The sequence below is a fragment of the Gopherus flavomarginatus genome, chromosome 5, assembly GCF_025201925.1.
Source record: "Gopherus flavomarginatus isolate rGopFla2 chromosome 5, rGopFla2.mat.asm, whole genome shotgun sequence".
Classification (NCBI taxonomy): Eukaryota; Metazoa; Chordata; order Testudines; family Testudinidae; genus Gopherus; species Gopherus flavomarginatus.
Window position 1 is genome coordinate 21,620,996 of NC_066621.1, and position 22,525 is coordinate 21,643,520.

The 22,525-nt window shown below is 45.9% G+C and overlaps 1 protein-coding gene across 4 annotated transcripts in view; it reads right to left on the minus strand.

The window, feature by feature from the left end:
- Positions 1 to 22,525, minus strand: part of KCNC4 (potassium voltage-gated channel subfamily C member 4) — a 65,870-nt gene that overhangs the window by 28,622 nt on the left and 14,723 nt on the right. For 2 of the 4 annotated variants that reach the window (XM_050956185.1, XM_050956184.1), the window contains exons 3-4: positions 19,580 to 19,765; positions 18,224 to 18,340 (exon numbers count right to left, since the gene is read on the minus strand). In XM_050956185.1, coding sequence (XP_050812142.1) covers positions 18,243 to 18,340; positions 19,580 to 19,765 — 284 coding nt within the window. In that variant the 3' untranslated portion in view covers positions 18,224 to 18,242. The remainder of the gene's footprint in view (positions 1 to 18,223; positions 18,341 to 19,579; positions 19,766 to 22,525) is intronic. The other 2 variants (XM_050956182.1, XM_050956186.1) reach the window with 1 other exon arrangement.

Below are 22,525 nucleotides of genomic sequence, written 5' to 3' on the forward strand. Positions count from 1 at the left end.
GGGTTCATGTGGGTTACATGAACACTATTGCCCTCTGGATACCACAGTTCTCCCTTGGAGACAGAACACTTGCCGGGGTGGAAGAAAGTCCTAGCAAGGGAAATTGCACCTGTGACTTCTAAGCAGCTTCTCCTGCTTCCTCTGCTGAATATCATTACCCAGGCTTCCAGACCTTAGAATCTAACTTTAATCTTTCAGATACATGGCTCTGAAGGAGTTTTTCTTTCTAGATATGGAACATGACACTTTCCGGGACCATTTTCCTTCATCCCTTTCATTTTATTTCAGCAAACTATGACAGCCTCTAAAACTGCAGGAATTAAAAATACCCAAAGCAGCTCTCTCAGCAACCTATTTTCTGCAGTCACTTTGCAGTTGCATCCCCTGGGCTTGCCTTGTAAGTAACATCTATTGTTTATGGCTGGGATTTAAAATGGGTTCCCATTAACACATCACAGAGATGGGACAAAAACCACACCTATAATCCCTCTCCCCATCCCATAAACCACATGCTGTTACTTTAAAGCATCCATGTTCCTTGGGATTTGGATGTCTAAGGTGCCCATGGCACTGTGTCCTAGGTATATTGATGAATTACTTATGTTTCCCCTTTGCAGTTTTAGCTGCTGTTTGATATACTGATACAGTGCTGTAATTCTTTTCTTCCTATCCTGAAGTGCCATTTATTGTTGCACTGTGCTGTTGAGCAGCTGCTGTGTTCCACCTGAGAGGTGGCTGCATTTCAACAGTCAGAAAATGGCCCTTGTATAAGTGTGTTGCCAAGTGCTTTGTGGTCCTTCTGGAGGAATCTTTACTTTCCATTGGGCTGTGGCTGGGAGGCAAGAGCCTGGCATAACAAGAAGCTATTGTCCAGAAAGCTGGAGGGGACAACCCAAATCATATATCAGTAGCTTAAAGTTTAGCTAGAGAGCTCTCTTTATTCTAGGACTGCATCTTATACCAGTGGTTCTCATGCTAGGGCTGCCGCTTGTTCAGGGAAAACCTCTGGTGGGCTGGGCCGGTTTGTTTACCTGCCATGTCCACAGATTCAGCCAATCACAGCTTGCCACTCCAGGACGATGGGGGCTGCGGGAAGTGGCAGCCAGTACGTCCCTCAGCCCGTGCCACTTCCTGCAGCTCCCATTGGCCTGGAGCGGCGAACCGCAGCCACTGGGAGCTGTGACGCGGCTGGTAAACAAATGGGCCTGGCCCGTCAGGGGCTTTCCCTGAGCAAGCAGCGGCCCTAGTTTGAGAACCACTGTCTTATACCACATTTGCCTTTGCTCTTATTTCCTCATAGGCATTGCTTAACTGACATTTTTTATTGTCATTAAATAGACACTGCAGATTTTTACTGGCAGTGCTGGGGAAGCCAGGCACAGACTGTTTCTGGGCAATGCAATTATTTTCATACCACATCTATTTCTTGTCCAACTTATCGTTCGGTCTTTCCATTTTCTCAGCTCCTTCAGGACTCTGAGAAACGGAGCAATACTTTGCACATATCTTTCTTCCTGGGATCTAAAAGGGCTTCACAAGTGTTAAACATACATGGAGGTTCTGGAAATCAGTTATCCAGAAGAAGAGCTGAAAGTAAGTGACTTCCTCAAAGTCATGCTGAAGGCGGCAGTGGAGGAGTTGGTAAAGGAATGTAGAATTTCTGGTGCCTAGTGCTCAGACAGGCACCAGAGTGATGAGCATATCAGCACTTTGGTGGCAGGGACCATCTGTTTTTCCCCCGTGTTTGTACAGCACATAACACAGTGGGGTCCTGTTTTGGAGCAGTAATAGGGACTAATGCATAGGGTCAGGATAGAAGATAAGCTGGCTGGCTGCACACGCTCATCATTTGTGTTAGAATAGTGCCAAGTCCAGGGTCCCATTGTGCCTATACCCAGAAAGAGTCTCCCTTCTGAAAGACCTTGCAAGCTGAAGAGACCAGACAAGGAAAGGATGCAGACTTGCCCCAGGCAGATCAGTGATTAAGTTGAGAAGAGACCCTAGGAATCCTGCCAACCCTCCTGTGCCTTCATTATTGGACCATACTACCCCACACCTTGATGGACTGCATCTCTTTTCTGCCATCCACACCAGACCATCACATGGTTTTCCAAGTGGGAGTTTGAATCTACAGCAGTGTGCCGGCAGATGTGTCCTATGGGTCATGTATGTAGATGTGGGGGTTGTGCCTGGGTATAGGTATGTGCAAACACAGTATATGCATAGACAGGCCTTGTGCAGTGTACTGTATCAGAGTGAGTGCGCACTGCTTGAGGGGAAGTGTATCCTTTGCATGCAGTGCTGATGCATTGTGGGTGTCATTAATGTATGGCTGAGTGCTCATATATAGACACAAGATGGGTCTTTGTGCAGTGAGTGTGTATGCACCTTGGATGGGCCTGTGTGCACAACGTGTGCATGTACTGAATTTCAGTGCAGTGAACATGTGAGCTGTAGCAATCCTAGCCATTTCCAGGGCCTGCCTAGGGTGTGAGGGGGAGAGAAGGGGAATTTAACATACTAAGGCACCATATTTTCAGCAGCATTGACCTAATAATGCATCTGTTAATATGAGGGAGTTTGAGAAATTACCTTGGATCCATAAACAACTTCAGGAAAAAAGTTACCAATCTAAATTTTGTGAAAATATTCTGATCCCAACACAGCTCCAATCAGGCTTCTAGCTTCAGAGCCCTGCCACAAGGGCTAATTGCAGCTGATTAGCCACAGCTGGTGTGACTCAGGGGACTGCTGATAGGCTAAGGAGGTTTTTATTTCTAAATCACAGGTTCAAATCCAGCTTGGGCTAGCAGCAATGGCCCATTACACCCAGAGGGCCATTCAGTGAGCCATGTGAAGCAATGAGTCTATGGTTTCACTCCAGTCCAGCCAACAGGTGTCACTGCCACCTCTGGCCTTCTGTTCCTGCAAGCAGAGGTGCCAAGGACTGAATGGGCATGAAGACCAAATGATACCTCCAGCCCAGAGCAGATGCACATTTAATTAAAGCTGGCACTGCCATTACTTGGGCCCTGCAGTTAAACCGAAGAATCAGACCCCAAGGCCATCAAGCCAGGACTGAGTTCAATGTGAAAGCCATACTTAGCAACATGTTCTTGTCAGAACTCTGGCAAAGGCAAATGAGCTGCTATTTATTTTTTTTGGAGAATCTGAATAAAAAACTGCCCTGCTGCTCTTTCACAGACATTTCTCCTTAATTGGAAATGTCTCTTCTCCATAGAGCTCTAAACATCATGAAGAGGAAAGGTCTTTTTAAAAGGCTATTCCAGGCTGCAAAAAAACCACTAACAACCACCCAACATGTACAGGTCCCCCACCCCAAAAGTTACTTATTCTTTAGGTGGAAAAGGAGTAAAAAAATCCAATTGATTCCTCAGTTTGGTGCCTCTCACTACAAAAATCCCTGAATCTTACTCTCTATTTCTGGTTTCTGTTGCTGTAGAAGCAGGAAGGGCTGCACATTAGTCATGCTTTTTACCAAGTTACATAACGCTAATTCTAAAAATCACAGAGCACAGCTACATGTCAGGTCTAATACACATTAGATGAAACATTAATAGCTTTGCTGATCATAAGTTTGTCTGCTCAGGGTTTTCCATGCCACACAGAGCAACAGGCTCCTCTTTGGTGTTTGCAGCAATCTGTTTCAGGAGCTTAGTTAGCTGCAGTGACAGCAAAGAACAGGCTCTTTGGACTTGTAGATGTATCCAATGTAGGGCCAAATTACAGCTTTCAAGTATCTCGGAACCAAGGTTTTCCTTGGAAAGGGGGCAGCAGGTCTGGATTCTATTCCTTGGTCTTCCCAACCTTTCTGTGTGACTTAGGCAAATCACTTATGATTCACAGATGCCAAGGCCAGAAAGGATCAGGGTGATCAATGCTGTCTGATCCTGCATAGCGCAGCCAGAGAATTTCACCTGCCACTTTCTGCAGACAGTGCAATAACTTACAGTTTCACTAACACAGCTCTTTCAGACACAGATACCTTATTTTGATTGACAGATCTGAAGAGATGGAGAATCCATCACATGATCTCTCCTGAAGATGCCCAGCTACTTACTATGATGATGCACTGGGTATTAAAACCTAAATAGGCTTTTGTTCCTCACTGCCTCAGTTTCCCCATCTGCAAAACCCAAATACCAATATTGACTTATTGTCAGGCTAGAATTTGGGGCATGGACCTTTTTTCTGTTCTGTATTGGTACAGCACCATGCACAACGGGATCTTGGCCCATGGCGGGAGCTCCTGTGTACTGTAGTAATACAAATAAAAAGACATTGTTTGTAAAGTCTGTTGAGATACAATAGATGCCAGGGGAGAAGGAGGAGACATTGTTAGTGCTAGGAGCTGTGGCCTTTTCTCTTTTCCCTTGGTTACATTAGAGGTGTTAACCATGAATATTCTGTGACTCACAAACCTGTTAAAATTACCAGAATTGTTAGGTAAATGAATATGCCTAATTACTGAAATCAGACACATGCACTGCTACAGAATAGCTCCATGAAGAGCTTGTTTGAGGTAAAATGGCAGATGAGTCACAGACATGGCAGAGTTCAGGGCAAGCCTGGCCCCGAGATTGGAAATGGATGAAAACGCAGGGCTAGGTTCTCTTTCAGGCTACGTCCACACTGGCCTTGGCGTGCACCACTGGTATAACTACACCAGCGAAGTGCTCCTGGTCTGGATGCAGCTGTCGGCCAAAGTCATGCTTTGCACTGGCATAAATGAAACCACTCCCTGTGAGCAGAACAGGCAATGCCAGTAAAAGCACACTGTGAACTGCTGCCAGCACGGCTGTCGGTCAGGTAGGGTGACCAGATGTCCTGATTTTATAGGGGACAGTCTGATTTTGGGGTCTCTTATATAGGCTCCTATTACCCCCCACCCCCATCCTGATTTTTCACATTTGCTGTCTGGTCACCCTACAGTCAGAGATCACACCCCTCCCTGATCCATGTAAAATTGCAGGACTGGAAGGGACCTCGAGAGGTCATCTAGTCCTGTCCCTGCACTCATGGCAGGGCTAGGTATTATAGCTGCGCTGGCATTAGGCTGTAGTGTAAACACAGCCTTGGCCTGCACCACTGCTCCAAATTTGGTAACAGACCCATGGAGGAGGTGGGGAAGGTACCATGTCAGAAATGGTTATTTAGCACTTAGCAGCCCTGACACAAATTTGTCAGTGATCTGCAGCCTAAAGGAAGCAGCTGAACAGTTTGCAGAGTGCTCCCGGCACAAGTCCCTGCTTTTAATTTTTTTGTTCTTTTAATGATCCACAGACAAGCTTGGGCGGGGGTGGGGGGAGAAAGACAACCACGACTTCTCTAGTCTCTGCCCTGTGCTAACTAGGGCTCAGAAGAAAAAAAAAAAAAAAAAAAAAAAAAAAAAAAAAAAAAAAAAAACACACCACACATTTTTTTCCTTCTGAAAGAAGAGGGAGATTTTTCTACACACTCCTGTGAGCTTGTTAAGCTCGGCAGGGAAATCAGGCCAGTCACACCACCCTTAAGTAGTACCTTTCACACACAGATCTCAGTACTGAGGGAGGTTGGTATCATTATCCCCCTTGTACAGATGGGGGAACTGAGGCAAAGAAGGGAAGCAATTACTGAACAGGTCCCCAGTAAAGCTGGGATTAGAACCCAGGTCTCTTGATTGCCTGTCTAGTGTGGATCATGGTACGTCCAAAACTACAGCAGGAACAAAGAGCCCAGTTGTTGAGTAGTACCCTACCCCTCAAGCTGTCCCATTGAAATAGAAGTGCTCAGCTCTGCTTTGCTAGTAATAGAGGAGATTGGGTCCTTTGATGGGGTCAGTTAAAGCTCTGGGACCCTTAAAGAGACCAAAGACTGGGCTCTGATCCCCTTCCTTCACTGGAGAGTCCTTCACTTCACTGCTACATCCAACTGGGACATTCCACAAACATCAATAGTTTTCTTCTCCCCTCTTGCCTCCCAATTTTTCAAAGTGGAGATTTGCTGAAATGGACCCTTTCCCGCAAACAGTGTCCTTTGACAAATCAGCGTTTTCCCCAGCTACAAGACATTTCGGCTGCGAATTCCTGACAAGTTCTGCTGTGGAATAAGGTGCTACCTAGCATGAGTGAGAGGCTCCTAGCCTGGCCCCACAGCAGTCACAGAGCAAAGGTTAAGCCGTAGCCAATCACAGAGCAAGTGCGCAGGCCCTGCTTTGAGCAGGGCATTGGACTAGATGGCCTTCTGAGGTCTCTTCCAATCCTGATTTTCTATGGTTCTATGACACATCATGCACAGGGCACCTGGCCCCATCAGCACACGTCTACGGCTCCCAGCACAATAGCCTGCTTAGTAGGTCTACACTGCAGCTGAGAGACTAGCTGCCAGCTGGGGTTGTGGATGTCCCAGCTTGGATTCTCTTAGCTTCAGAGCCAAAGTTCCCCCCCACACACACACACTCCCCCGAGCCAGAACGCTGCTATTTTAAGTGCACTAGCTCAAGTCTACTTGACTTGAGCAAGGACATTCATTCTTAGACATACCTTATGGGGGGAGGCACAACTGCTTCCCTGTTTCTCCCCCAGTACAGCTCTTCCTCCCCCATGCTTCCTTAATGACTAGCTCCCCTGACACAGCCAGCTGCCAAAGCCTCTTGCACCTGTAGAGGCTACAGGTTTCTGCCCCAGTGCTCCATTGCTCTGGCGTTGCACAGGACTAGGGCTACCATTGACCTTAACAATCCAGTTGTTGGATAGACAAAACGGGCACTGACAGCAAGATGGACAGCTTAAATCACCAAAACTGGGGGTGGCTAAGGAGATGGGAAATAGAGGTCGCCCCCTCACCCCTTACGTTGGAGTCTCATTTATTTATTTTTTTTAATTTACTGCATCACCCAACTCAGTGACCCTTTATGTTCCACCCATTCACTTGCACCCACAGCTGTTCTGGGAGCAATTCGACGGAGAGGTGGAACATCCCTGCCCTGTTTTATTTAGGTTACACTTAAGGATTTGAGGAAAGTGGCAAATCTGCACCTGGGGTTTTCCCCAAATGCACTTGGGAGAGAATAGATTTGTTCCCCTTACATAAAAGTGAACGTGGCCAGAAAAACAAGTGGCTAGTGCCAAGGACAGTGCACTCAGTTGGAGAGCACTTCCCAGTTTGAGTGCCAGGGGAGGAGAATCAGTCGTCAATGTCAACGTGCAGGGGAAGGGCAGAGTGGAGATGCAACATCATGTTGTGTGATGGTGGGGGTAGTGGAGCAGAGACCAGTGAAGGACAATGAAATGACAGAGAGGTCCGTATGCTGTTAGAGACTGGAAGATATGGGAGATTGAGGGTGTTTCAGAGAATAAGAAGAGTTGCAGCGTGATGGGAACAGAGAGAGGCTCGGGGTATGACAGATATCAGCTATGATGTTCAGACTCCTGGGTTTTTCTATAGGCTTTGTGAAGAAAAAGAAAATGGACACAAGTGAGGTTAAAGCCAAAGAAACTTCATTGGGCAGAGTCAGAGACGACCATGACCTAGATGTGCAGAAACCCTCAGAAGAGCATCATCAAGATCCTACATTTAAAAGGATCCATTCCTGAGTATGGTCCCCTAGAGACCACAGCCCACATTATCTGAAAAGCTATGAAAATAGAGATCATCAGTGTGGATGAGAATCCTTAATCAACCTAGAGGGCAAAAAGTCAGTTCAGGAAGGAACTTTCCCTGCTGGAAAGACAACCATAGACAGGGCTTTCAGTCAGAGAGGAGTGAATTCTAAAACCAGTTTTGATTCAGCCATGTCCTCAACCTTCTCATGGTCACTGTCTGTGGATGATCTTTTACCACAGCATGAATTTTAAGCTCATTTGAAAGTCAAGATTCACTGAGGGTGAATATAGACTGGAATATTCAGTAGTAAATATGTATTGCTTTGGTTAATTACAGAGATCATCCAGTCAGGGCATAGACGCTATGCCCTATGACTCATATAGTAAAACATCTTGGAAGTTTTGATAACAAGTTGTTCCTAGGGGAAATTGAATTCTGCCTGTCTGTTTGCAGCCCACAAAATCCCCTGTTTCATTTGTTTTTCATGATTATTTGTAAAACAAACAATCAGCTGATGATTCATAATGAATTATTCCCTCAGCTCTCATTTTAAATTGGAGATAGTAGGGTTGATACCTGCTGCTGCCATGTTTACATATCAGGCAAAGCTGGTTGTAAAAAAAATCCAGTTGTTTTCCTATGAGAAATTTTAAAAAAAACTGTCATAAAAAAGATTCACACAGAAATTTTTCTATGAAAGCCAAAAAGTAAAAAAAATAGTTTGAGAAATCAAAAGCAATTTTGCTTATTCATTAAGAAAAAATTAGAACATTTCAACCAAAATGAAAATTGTCTTTTGCATCAAAAAAACCCAAACAAACCAACCAACCAAAAAACTTCCCCCCTTTGGAAAAAAAAATATAATTAGCTCAAATATCAGTTCTACTTTTAGAGTCCTCCAGAGTCCACTTCAGGCCTTGTCTTCCGTCAGAAAATCCTGATGCCTAATTAACCCTCAATACAGCTCCACCCGAGGATGGAGCATGTCTGTCCTACACTGCATCCTCCATGAACATTAATGACCGGTCTAGATTTTACCACCATTAACACAACCCAAGGTTAAGGAGAGGGAAGCTTGCTCAAAGTAAGTGTGGCCTCATTCATGACCAGACAAAGTATCCATTGACAACATGCAGGACTCTTGGAATCATTCTGCATTCACCTGCCAGTCACAGAGACAATAGATCACTCCTAAGAACCCTGCACTGGTGTTATCCCTTGAAAACAGATGCCTGAGATTTCCCTCATCACCACATTGAGAACTTCTAGGGAAGGGCAGGAAATCAGTTCTTTGACAGCAAAAACTGTTAGTCAGTTTGATGGTGCCTGGAAACACTCTGTATAACCATCAGGTTTCTGTGTTTAGGTTTAGACACAAAAGGGTCTGATTCTGACCCCTGATGCACCCCATTCCAATTTCAGTGGTGCTAAGTCCTTGTTTACTGGGATATAAGCAACAGCTGAATCAGGCCCACGGTAGAAAAGAGGCTCTGGCTTTGTAGAAAGCCACCAATTGGGGGTTTGTAAAGAAAGATCACTACAGCCAGGTGAACTATTGCGGCAAACAGCTTATTCAACAAATCCAGCCCTTTTTCTCAGGCAACAAATCCAGCCCTTTCTCAGGCAACAAGTTGCCTATTAGAGGTCACAGTTCTTACTGATTTGAGTTTAAAATATTTGTGAAATGGCCACTGATTTCAAGTGCCTCAATTTCTTGGCCTCAACTTGAGGCCTTTTGGGCAAATGGAAGTGCCCAAAATTAGTGGGTCTTGGTAATCATTCAACCAGAAGTTTGTGCAAAGCTGTGTCAGCCTGTAGATTGTTTGCTACTCATGATTCTCTAGTTGTGCTGCTTAATTGGCTAGCAAGGTCACAAGCTAGCTCCCTGCCTGGAGGACAGTAAAGGACTCTTTCCGTTTACAGAGTTTAGGTTTGCAAATTATCCCCAAAAGTTTAGTGTTACTTACCTATCTATTGCACATTCAGTTCCTCATGAGAAAGTTCATTACACTTGGGCTTTCCCCAAATATCCAGGTGAATTCAGAGATTCCTAAGGCAAGAGGGGACGTAATGAACTTTCTCGTGAAGAACTGAATGTGCAATAGATCAGGTAAGTAACACTAAACTTTTGGGGATAATTTGCAAACCTAAACTCTGTAAACGGAAAGAGTCCTTTACTGTCCTCCAGGCAGGGAGCTAGCTTGTGACCTTGCTAGCCAATTAAGCAGCACAACTAGAGAATAATGACCTCTGACCTCCTGCATAGCACAAGCCAGAGAACCTAACCCTAAAATCCTTAATTCAGTCCCTACCCTGGTTGAACAGCTACAGATCTTGTACACACCCAAAGCATCTTTATTCAGGACAGTAGTTAAGCACATGTTTAGAAGTTAAGAGCATGCTTAAGTGCTTTCTTGAAGAGAGGCCTGTAAATGGGTCTCTGCCTCCTGAGCACTCTTGTGGTGGCTCTGCAGCACCCTGCCTCAGTTTCCCTCTCTCATAGAGTTCCTCAAAAACTCTACCCAGTATATATCATTTTAAAACATTCTCCATCCGGAAGAGGGTGGGGAGGTAACAATTAATGTAGTCCATACACACATTGGTCCTTCAGGCCCCAACCCTTCCCCCTAACCCAGGGAGCCCATAGCCATCTCTCCAGAACAATGCAGCACTTCACACCAGCTAGCCCCTTCAGACACCAGTTCTCTCCCTGAGTCAGGTTCCCCCAGCCCAACTTCCCTGTTATAATCCAAACAGCCCCAATCCTTACAGCACTCACCTGTAGCTTCCAGCTGACCTGTGGCTGGCTCAGATGCCTCCAACCTGCTCTTCCACTCTCCCTTATATTCCTGAGCCTGGTCAGTCAGTCACATGACCTTCCTGCCATGTGACCGGAATCATTTGTCCCACCTGGGGAGATGTGCTGATCTCACCACAGGTGGGGCGCTGAGGCCCTTAAGGGGCCAGCCACCCTGTGACAGGGCCCAAGGATGGGAGAATCCATCCCATCCCATAGTAAACTGTTACAGTGGTCAGTTCCCCTCCCCACCCCCCTGTTAAAAATGTGCAGCTGGTTTGAATGATACTTGGCTTATGTGAGCAGGGCCAGCTCCAGGCCCCAGCACACCAAGCACGCTAATCATCAAAGGAAAGTTGCAAAGCATCGGAGAGTTTTGCTATGCTAATTGCCATCAGTGCTGTTAGTTAGGGAGGCTGGTTTCCCAGCAACACATATAGATGCTAACTGAGGTCAGCCTAATTGGTTTAAAAATGGGTTTGTTGCCAAGGAGCTGCATGGAGGCATTTTATAAACAGAGTGGCTGATGGCAGTGGGCACCTCGATGGTCTCTTCCCATGGAAAAGGGCATCAGAGATTCCACCTTAGCCACATGCAAATACTCAGCACTCAGTGATGCGCCTGCATGATCACATACGTGCACTGAATGGAGAACAGAAATGCATCGTCGCACAGACAAGCACATGGACCCAACAATGCACATGGGTGGGGAGCTGCATTATCTCACGTACTCCTATACTTCTGGTAACACCGGCACATCACAAATAACTCATGCATACATACTGTGCACTCATTTAGCATGAAAAACACATGGATGTTTGCACATCCATGACCCAGTCCATTAACTCAGGCACACACACTACTAAATGAATTATATACACATTCTCTCCTACATACCTAGCACTCAGATCAACACAGACTTATGTAGGTATCACTTCTGCATCACATATGCACATAATCTTGTAGTTACATAGATAGCAAAACCCTCAGCTGCTTGGTGCCCTAGGCTGATGCAGGACAATGGGACTGCACTGTTACCCAGGCTCTTACCCTCCCTACCTTCCACACAGAACAACCTCTAACCAGGGTTTGGAGGCATTTGAGCCCATGGGAAGTTACTCAGCTGGGAGTGTGGGTTAGAACCCAGGCTATGCTTTAACTAGAGCAGAATCATAGAATAGCGGTATTGGAAAGGACCTCAAGAGGTCATCTGGTCCTACCCCCTGCTCAAAGCAGAACCAACCCCAACTAAATCATCTGAGCCAGGGCTTTGTCAATCCTGACCTTAAAAATCTCTAAGGAAGGAGATTCCACCACCTTCCTATGTAACCCATTCCAGTGCTTCACCACCCTCCTAGTGGAAAAGCTTTTCCTAATATTCAACCTAAACCTCTCCCACTGCAACTTGAGACCATTGCTCCTTGTTCTGTCATCTGCCACCACTGAGAACAGTCTAGATCCATCCTTTTTGGAACCCCTCTTCAGGTAGTTGAAAGCAGCTATCAAATCCCACCTCATTCTTCTCTTCTGCAGACTAAATAATCCCAGTTCCCTCAGCCTCTCCTTGTAAGTCATGTGCTCTGGCCCCCTAATTATTTTTGTTGCCCTCCACTGGACTCTTTCCAATTTTTCCACATTCTTCTTGTACTGTGGGGCCCAAAACTGGGCACAGTACTTCCGATGATGCCTCACCAATGCTGAATAGAGGGGAATGATCACATCCCTCGATCTGCTGGCAAAGTGGAAACCTGCCTACTTTCAGTGAAGACACAAGCAAATCACTTGAGTTCTAATAGTCCTCCAATGCCTACCCACAATTCCCCCGAATGACAGAAATTCTCTCGCAATTGACTGGGAAAGAATCCTAGAGCATTTCATCCCAAAGAACCATGGGATATGCCCAGACAGATACGAGTGAATGCAGAAACAGTAAGGACACAGTACTGAGGGCAGGACTTAGGAGCTGAGATGCCAGGTTAGGCTAACCAGGTTAACTGTGTAGTATAGACACAGCCTGAGGCAGTGGGAGTTAGATGGCCGGACAGACTGCAAAGTAGCACACAGGTGCTGGGTTAGGGGTCTGGCTGCCATGCCTGCTGCCCAACTACAGCCTCAAGGGGATGTGGTCTGCGCATCTCATGGCATTGCCAGGCCCTGAAGCCCTCCAGGCATATGGGGCAAAATTTACCCTAATAACAAGGGCCAGCACCAGTGATAAATTTTACCCATAATCTGGTTGAGTGGTGGGGATGCGCGCTGCTCCTCTTGAAGAAGTACTAAGATGCTTATGAATCAATGTTCTAACATATAAAGTACTAGATGGGGGGCTACAGACCACCAAATCACACTAGGGAGCAGGATGATGGGATCCTTACATAACTATCTATAATGTGTAGGGGTAAAAAACAAACAAAAACAAACAATTGTGACCATGGAGGACTTCAATTTGCGAGACACATGCTGGAGGTCTCATGCGGCCAGTATTAAAACACCCTTAAAAAGAACAGGAGGACTTGTGGCACCTTAGAGACTAACACATTTATTTGAGTATCAGCTTTTGTGGGCTACAGCCCACTTCATCGGACGCATAGAATGGAACATATAGTAAGAAGATATCTATCTATCTGTCTATCTATCTATCTATATACACACACATACAGAGCATATGAAAAAGTGGAAGTAGCCATACCAACTGTAAGAGGCTAATTAATTAAAATGAGCTATTATCAGCAGGAGAAAAAAAAACTTTCATAGTGATAATCAAGATGGTCCATTTTAGACAGTTGACAAGAAGGTGTGACAATACTTAACATGGGGAAATAGATTCAACATGTGTAATGACCCAGCTAGGGTCATCTATTTCCCCATGTTAAGTATCCTCACACCTTCTTGTCAACTGTCTAAAATGGGCCATCTTGATTATCACTACAAAAGTTTTTTTTCTCCTGCTGAGGCTAGATTACGACAAAGTGCAGTACGGATCACTTAGTAAATGGAGAACAAGCAAACAATATGCATTTTAACATGGCTAGATGTAAATGCACTCATCTAGAAACACAGAATATAAGCCATAGGTGCAGGATGGGGAGCAGAGACTCTGAAAAAGATTTGGGGGCCTGATGGATAATCAGCCAAACATGAGCTTCCAGTGTGATGCTGTGAACAAAATAACTAATGCCAGCCTGGGATGCATAAACATGGGACTCTCAAGTAGGAGCAGAGAGGTTATTTTCCCTCTGTATTTAGTACTGGTGAGACAGCTGATAGGATATTGTGTCCATTTCTGGTACTCACAATTCAAGAAGGATGTTGATAAACTGGAGAGGGTTCAGAGAAGAGCAATGAGAATGATGAAAGGATTAGAAAACCTGCCTTCTAGTGAGAGACTCAAGCAGCTCAATCTATGTAGTTTAACAAAGGAAAGCTTAAGAGGTGGTTGCAGTCTACAAGCACCTACATAGGGACCAAATATTTAATAATGGACTCTTCAAGCTAGCAGAGAAAGGTTTAACATGATCCGACGGCTGGAAGCGGACGCTGGACAAATTCAGACTGGAAATAAGGCATAGATTTTGAAATAGTGAGAGTAATTAACCATTACCAAGGGTCGTGGTGGATTCTGCATCACTGGCAATTTTTAAACCAAGATTGGATGATTTTCTAAAAGATCAGCTCTGGGAATTATTGTGGGGAAGTTCTCTGGCCTGTACTCTAGAGAGGGTCAGACGAGATGATCACAACGGTCCCTTTAGGCCTTAGAATCCAAGAGACTTTCCACATCTTTCCCAAGGGCTGCCCTGAACCACCCTGCCTGGTGCTGGCGAGATGAGTTCTGGACCTGCCACCGGCGTGTACCTTCTAGAGCCCTGTGTGTAGCTCAGCAAAAGGCCAGGATGTGCACCGACATGCAGGGTATACGCAAAGTGAAACATGCGCACAGAAACATGCCAGTACGGATACACACAGCCATGTTTCAGGATAGCAACAAATGATTCCCCCACTTCTGCTGCTGAGATGGTTTCAAACACATCATCTGTATGGATGAGGGATTGGGGTCATGCCCTCTGAAGGGAAAAGAGGGGGAAATGCTTCATCTGTGTTAGGATGGGCTTGCTCTTCTCAGGACCGAAGAAGAAGGATATTATGGGAAGGAGAATTATATTCTCCATCTTCCTGAAATAAACCATGCTCAGTTTGCAACATTTCTGCTGGAACCAGGACCAAAATCCTGTCGATGGCTGATATCTGCATTATTCTTCCAACCAAATGCCAATGTCCTGGCTTCCAGAGCTTGCAATAACATAAGTACCTGTCCCCAAATTTGACAGAAGTCTCTCAGTGAGCTGGGCTCAGAACCAAGGTACTCTGAGTTTGGAGCATTGCCAGGGTGTCCAGTACCAGCACAAAAAGCCACAATAGGAGATTAATTAGGGCATGAGCAGTCACAGCTCCCATTAACTTCGTCTAGGACTGAGACAATCGAGCTAGAAGGTTCTAATATTTGGATACAAAGGATCCTCCTAAGCATATCTAATCCTCTCTCTCTCTCCTCTGGTCCAAAGAAACCTCTTTAAATAACAATGCGTGAAACAAAGGTCGCAGTTAATAGAAACAATCACTAGTCTCCAGGCTAAATGTGTTTCATGAAGCATGTTGAGAAACGGCCATCTCACCCCTGAGAGACCTATCATTCATCACATCACACAGTAACTAGAAGTCACATCTCCAAATGAGCATCTTCCCCAGTTCTCAACCCAAATCATCTGATACCAAGTTCTGACCGCACCTCAGCCAGGAGGTCTAGATATTTTGGAGGGACATTAAAGGAATGTGCTGGTCCATTTAATTTCATGCACCACGAACCAATGGTTACATTGATTCTCAGAGCTAAGCAGGGCCAAGCTGGGTCAGTCCTTGGATGAGAAATCTCTGGCAACACAGGCAGATGCTATAGGAAATAGTATTGGTGATCCAGTAGGGTGGCTGCGCTTTGCTTGGAATTGTTAGTGAACCAGTGCCCCAGCATGGTGTTAGAGGATACTTTGCTCTGTTGGGTGAGATGTCCTGACCACATGTCATCATGAAAGATCCCATGGAGGTTTTCACCAGAGAAGGGAAGCCAGTGCCAGTGTCCCACCTAATGTGAGTAATTGCATCCTGTCCACTTACATTTCCCAGTTGCTCCAGCTGGTTACGGTAATCTCTCCCACTTTCTGTTTTAGAGCACCCTTGGAGTGTTACCCAAGCTATTCTAATGCCACATCCCACTCCAGAGGTGGTGCATTTCAGCTGAGGGTGACGGCAAGTTACCCCTGTATGCATAGAATTCATACCTTTGTAAAGCCCCTTGTGCTTGCAAAAGGAACCATATAATCAATCAGCAATCATGACTTTATAAAAGACAGCTCAAGAGCCCATTGTAACATGCAATGAAACTTCCTGTTCAGATCCCACTCAACCCTCTACAATTGACTTGTGCAGTTTAAAAGAGAACAGGTCAGATCTTCAGCAAGTTTACTTCCAGTTTACGCCAGCAGAGGCTCTGTCTAAAGAGGTTTTCCTGGAAAGGGAAAAGCCCAGTGTTAATTCTTCCTCATTTTCCCCAACCTGTTTCCCCATCTGGTCTGAAAGTTTACAAATCAGAGCTGGTTAACATTTTTTTTTAATCAAAATATTTGTGATTGAAAAATTATGGCTTCAGGTCCAAAATAAAAAGTTTGCAGAAATTTTTCATTTAGGTCAAAAAAACCCTCAAAACCATTTTTTTGGTGGGAGAGGGTGAATTTTTTTAAACCCCCCCATTTTATTCTTTTAGTCAAAAAATATTTTTATTTGGTATAGTAAACATTGTTGGTTATTTTTGACTTACAAAAGTCAATTTTTTAAAAACCAAAAACTAGTTTTGAATACTGAAGGAAAAAAGTCCTTTTCAGTTTTGCTTTTTCATTAAAAAGAAAGGCAGGAAAATGTATATAATAAAAAGTGTTTCAATGTTTCCCATGAAAAGTAATTGACATTTTTCTTCCAACTCTCTCAAAAATCTGAAAATCTTAATATCTCTGAGTTTCTAATTCCCTCCTTCACCTGATAAAGCACGAAGCTTCATATGTTATAAATTCCAGCTGCTCTGTGAATCGTAGAATATCAGGGTTGGAAGGGACCTCAGGAGGTCATCTAGTCCAACCCCCGATCAAAGTAGGACCAACACCAACTAAATCAAAATATGCAGCTCCAATTTCCTAGCTGACCCAAAACCTGATCTAAATCCTAATGAAATCAGTGGACTTCAGTGGCCTTTGGATCTGGTTCCTAATCTCCACATTAGTGGAGAATAACAGAGGGTCCTTCCATGGCAGAGTCACACAGAAGGCTCCAGCTCTTGTCTCTGCTGGAGGAGCTAGAGTGTTTTGGTCTAGCAATGTTGCTTCTACATCACAACAATGGGCTGGCAGCGGTGCACAGTCCTGCGTAGTGTTGGATTAGCCAGAAGCTTTGATGGCAAAGTGAGGATGGAATTGACGAAGCTACTCAGGGCTCTCTGCATTGCCAGAGACTGGATCTGGCACAGCGACACAGCACTGGATCCACACTGACCACAGGAAAGGCAGTGCTGCTCCAAAGCGCCTCAGAGTTGGATCAGCCACTGCCACGACAAGGGAAACTGGAGTAAGGTGTGTCAAGTGGCAGCCCCTCTTCTGGCTCCTCCAGAACCTTGTATTCAGATTCTGGCTGCACTTTTCCCTGCATTCCCTGACCTATGCACAAAGTCATGGGACTGGGACCTCCTTATCAACCTCCTCCTGGTGCTGGCCAAGATGGCCTCCATCACTGCAGCAGAAGGAAGCTGGGAGGTGGGGTGTGGTGTGCTCTGCAACTCTGGGAGCTATTTCCATTGCCTTGTTCAATCACACCTGGGGGCAGAGTTCCTTTGGGCAGTGTCCACTGACGACCTCGTGCCTTTGAGGAGCAGTGGGTGCTCTCCGAGGGTGTCCCCATCTGGTTCCTTGACTTTCAACCTTTGACCTCACTCCCGTTCCTGTTTTCCCCTTCGTTGTCCCACACACTCCCTTGTAGCATGAGCATAGCAACTACTCCCCCATTAGCTTTGGGGGGGCCTTGACCCACCTGTTCCTGGTTGGCAAATAGTACAAAGGGAACTGAAGCTGATTATGTTATTCTTGCTGTAAGAGAACACTGGAACTAGACTCTTGCCACTGGATTAGCCATTCAGACTGCAAGAGAGACTGGCACTGGTGAAGTGGCTCACGGCTCCCCAATCCTGGGCACTGCTCAGTGCTGGCTCATCCAGTCTCTAATGCCACAAGAGACAATAGCGTGGCAGCCAGTGTTCTTGGCTCACACCAAAGAATGAACGGAAATCCCCCACAGTCTGAGCTAAACTGCCTGGGTCCATCCCTGGGACCGTGAGAGACATCTCTGTAGACTGGGCACAGAGAGGGTTGTGTAATACACACTGACCCTGCCTACTAGCAGAGCACCTAAGCATTGGCTTATGTTACACCATCAGAGAGAGAGAAAGGGGGGGAATAGGCCATGATGCCTCAGTGGCAGATTTAAAGAACAAAGCCACTGCTCAGAGCTTCTGAGCTCTAAATGCAGCAAGAGAGACGGAGCCAGCAGATTGCTTTATGCGGCTCATTAAATAGGAAAGAGAAAAATCCTGATCTGATTTATTTTTCCAAGTTTTCAGTTAAGCTCTTTGCAGAATTTGTTTATGAAACAACAACATACAAAGTGATCATCTGATGGACTAGAGGAGCGAGGACCCAATGCGAAACCATCAGACCTGCACGAACCCACCTGGGTCAATCCCTTTGGGCTATTCAGTCAGATCTCTCAGTAACTTCATTGGCTGGATCCTTGGCTGGTGTAAATTAGGGTAACTGGAGCTAGTTGGAAAAGGCCAATTGTTTTTTGCTGGAAATTTAAAAAAAAAAAGTTTCAAAATTTCTCATGAACATTTTTTGTTTTCTCATTGAAAAATTGAAATTGCCCAACATTTCAGTTTTAGGAAACAGTTTTTGGTACTGAGGTACGAGGTTTGAAATCCATAAACTCAAAATGCTTATAGAAAACCAAATATTTTCACCAAAAAATGTTCTAATTTTGATTTCTGTTTTTTCAATTGCAAAACCTGAACATTTTGACCAAACCCCGCCCTAGCATCACTTTTGTGCTAGAAAACATTTTGACCAGCTATAGCTGGAACTCCATGGACTTCAGTGGAGTTTCTCCAGTTTACATCAGCTGAGGATCTAGCTAGCTGAGTGGCATCAGAATGCCCTGTCAGGAAGTGGACAAACAAGATATGGGCAGAGCTGGAGGGTAAGGAAGCTGGCACAAAAGTCAGCAGCTGTAAAGAGAAGAGAAGATACTGGTGGCAAGGTAGCTTCACAGGCAGATAATCTAGCTGGATGGGAGGCAGGTAGATAAAGCAGACCTGATTCTCTGGGCAAAGTGAGCGTAAAGCACTCTCATGCTGAATTGGTAGCTTATTACACGCACTTTGCACAGATGTAAATGATCAGACAAGGTGCAGGGAAGAACCAGTGGTTCTAGGTAATGCTGTGGCTAGTGAAGCAGCTAGATGTGGATGGGGAAGAAGGACCCCAAGAATACAGGTGAGGATTATGGGTAAGAGAAGGCCAAAGGGGATTCCAATTAGCACAGAAAGACAAAGGTAGAGGGAGATGGAGTAGGTGGGAAGGAAATAATCCTAGTGGTCTCCCGGGGACAGATGTGAAAGAGGAAAAAGGTCACACAGGACAATGGAAATGGATCACACAGTGCACTGGGCAAGCCCTTTGTAAGATCAGCACATGCCTGTGGCGCGCAGTGAAGGGATGAGCCTGAGGAAGCCAAAGCTCAGGGCAAGGTGGCATTTTATGGACAACCTCTGCTCCAGCATTCACTTCTAAACAGCCATTCTCATGCAATGGTGGGGGTGTTTCTTCTGAGAAACAAAGCATTTTGCTTTTGAAGGGGGTTGCTATTGGGGGAGCTAATGGGGAAGTGACTGGGAAATGTCCTCCCCCCACCTTCCCCCACCCCCAGTGGGAAATCAGCTTTACGTGTCCATACTCGTCCCTCTGTCCTCCATCTCCCCGACCCGCGCTGCCACTCTGTCCACCAGATGCCTCTGGGTCTCGCCTGTACCTTTCCGGATGCCGCCGTCAGCCGTGCAGGAGAAATCGCTGGCGTTCAGCAGAAAGCAGGTGGCTGCTTTCTTGGTTTTGTCCCTGGTGCTGGAGCGCCTCATCGGCCGCTTCTCCTCGTGCAAGGACGAGAGGGGCTGCTCCTCGTCTGACAGCACTGTGTTGGCATCGCCGTTCTGCTTGGAGTCTTCAGGGCCAGGATGGGAGGGGGCAAAAAGGATGAAAAATATCAATTTTCCAGAGAAATTGACAAGCCAAGATACTTGTCTGCTTGCTTCTGCTACTGGCAATAGGGAGGTTGTGTGGCTGACTGCCCACTAGCTATGGTAGGGCAAGCTTTCCCCTTATGTGGCCCAAGTTGATGTGAGTGGAACTGAGGCAGCAATGGGGTTTGCTGGCTCATCCCCCAGAGAATTTAATGCCGCTCTCCCAGAAATCAGAAATAACTTGAGGGTTCTGTTCAAACCTTCCAAAAAGTAAAAATCCACCATTAGGTAGAGATGGAGGCCACCTTCCAGCAGGGGTACACCGGAGAATCTCTACTGATTTCATAGGACCTATGTCAGTTTACCTCAGTTGAAGATCTGGTCTAGTAATGCCAATGGAGTTGCGTCAGTTTACACCAGCTCAGTACCTGGCTCTCTGGGCTCAACCCTCAGATCAGTCCAGAGGCGGCTCTGAATTACAACAAATAGCCACCTGCAGGATTGGGAAAACTATCCTCGAGCTCCTTTACAACTGTCCCAAGCTGCACCCAGTGGATTTTGGCTGAGAGCTGGGTCCGTTTAGAAGGGAAATGTTCCATGAGTGTGGACAAACAAGGGGTTAGAAAGGAAATTCCTGCAACTTTAATAGAGGTGCTCAGGTCCTGTGCTGATGAGTATAAAACACAGGCCTCTAGCAGACCCCACTATTCACCCAGGAGGGAACATGAGCAGGGCCAGATCTTCGGTTGGTGTAAGTCAGTGAAGCCCTTCAGTGGAGCTACAGCAATTCGCTCCAGCTGAGGATCTAGCCCTGTACATGGTGTGAATTTAGTGCTGGTGAAGACACCACATTAACAGCCCTGCAGGGTGGAGATTCCTCTGTAGGGCAAGTACGATCAAGGGAAGTAGCAGGGCCAACTTCCCTCACAAACGTCTCAAATATCAGCAGCTCCTGGGGCCAGAGGGCAGTTCAGTCTCCACAGCCCATTCAGTCCTTATTTTCTCTGCTGAGAATGCCAACAAGGTGGCCTGCTGGTGCCAGTTATGCTAGTGTCTTAGGGTATGTCCACACTGCAAGCGAAAGTGTGATTGTAGCATTGGTAGGCATACCCATGTTAGCTTCAATCTAGCTTGCATAGGTAACAATAGCTATGCAGACACGATGGCATGGGCTAGCAACCAGAGTACAAGTCCACTAGGGTATATACTCTGGTTACTAGCCAGTAGCCAAGACCACGCCACCACGTCTACACAACTATTGACACCCACGCTACCATCACCCCTTCACTTTGCAATGTAGACAGCAGCTTTGTGATGAAGACCCCTCTTCACCGGGAACTAGATTAAGACCCAGCCAACTCACTTTCAGCCACAGCTGTTGGTCACCATCAACTTGCTATTGTAAGTATTTGTTGCTTTGATCTACAGCCTCTCATAGCCAGAACTGAGCTCAATAGATCTGAGCCAGTGACCTAGATGGCTCCAGGCCTGCAACAGGCCAAGCTAAGGATGGCTTTTCAGCTTTCACTCTGGATTCCTTGGCTCTAAGCCAAGCCTTCCCATGCAATTTAAATGCATCTTTTGTTTGCAATTCAAAACTGGAGACAAACATCAGGGGCAAGGCTCCCAACGGAGGCCTCAGAGTGCTTTCCTCTGCCAGCCAGGAGCCTGTAGCAAGAAATCCCAGAGAGAGGCAAACCCCAGGCAGCAGCCACACAGAGCTTAACTGCTGCCAGGTGTTGGCACCAGGAGATACAGCAGAAATCAGGAGCATGCAGCAGCTCCTGTGCTCCAATGACAGGCTATGCTCTGAAGACATCCCAGGAGTGATTCCAATCTATTACCCTGTAATCCATTCCATTGGGGGCTGGCTGCTAACCTTTGCACCCCAAAGACATGTGGATGCTTGGTGCTGGCAGCTCAGTGCAGTGCAAATAAGATTGGACAAAACAGCACAGAGGATCTGCCAGATGCCAGTGGGGCTAGCGGTAAAATTTTCGACACAACCGTTTTCCATCGGAAAATGCGGTTTGGTCAAAATCGAAATGTTTGCCAGGATCAGCATCCATTGCAACAACATTTTAGAGGCAAATGTCAAAATGAATCATTTTGAGGTTTCTTGCAATAAAGTAAAACCATTTTGTTTTGCCTTTATCGTTTTGATTCATTTTGGTTCGACGTGTATATTAAAATGCCAATTTTAACATCAAGCTGCATTTGTGCAATTGGGTATGGTCACATTGTAACGTTACCGAAAGGAAACATTGTTACTGTATTGAAACTAACCAATTCGATGGCCCCAGAATTTTCATCCACGAGAACATTTCAAAATGTTTTGCTTTTTGCTGTAAAATTTGAAATTAAACAAAATTTTGAAATGTCGGAATTTCCCAGGGAATAGAAATTCCATTTCCTGACCTGATCCAGACCAAAGAGGTCATTGGAGCAGCTCAGGCAAATCACATGGCACAGGACAAGCTGGGCTAGCTACCAGGGAACAAGGTCATGACATGGGTGTGGCCAGCTACCAGGGCATAGGAGCGCTGCATAGCTGGGCTAGCTGCTAGCTACCACACAGGCCAGGCCAGCTAGGAAGGTGTCAGGGCAATGCACAGGTCAGGCTAGCCCAAAACACACTGAGGCATAGTGCTTGGCTAGTAACTGGCACTCTCGGGCTAGCTGCTAGCACAGAGGTACTTAGAGGATTTGCCGATGGATTAGCGCAATTTTCTTAGCTAGCC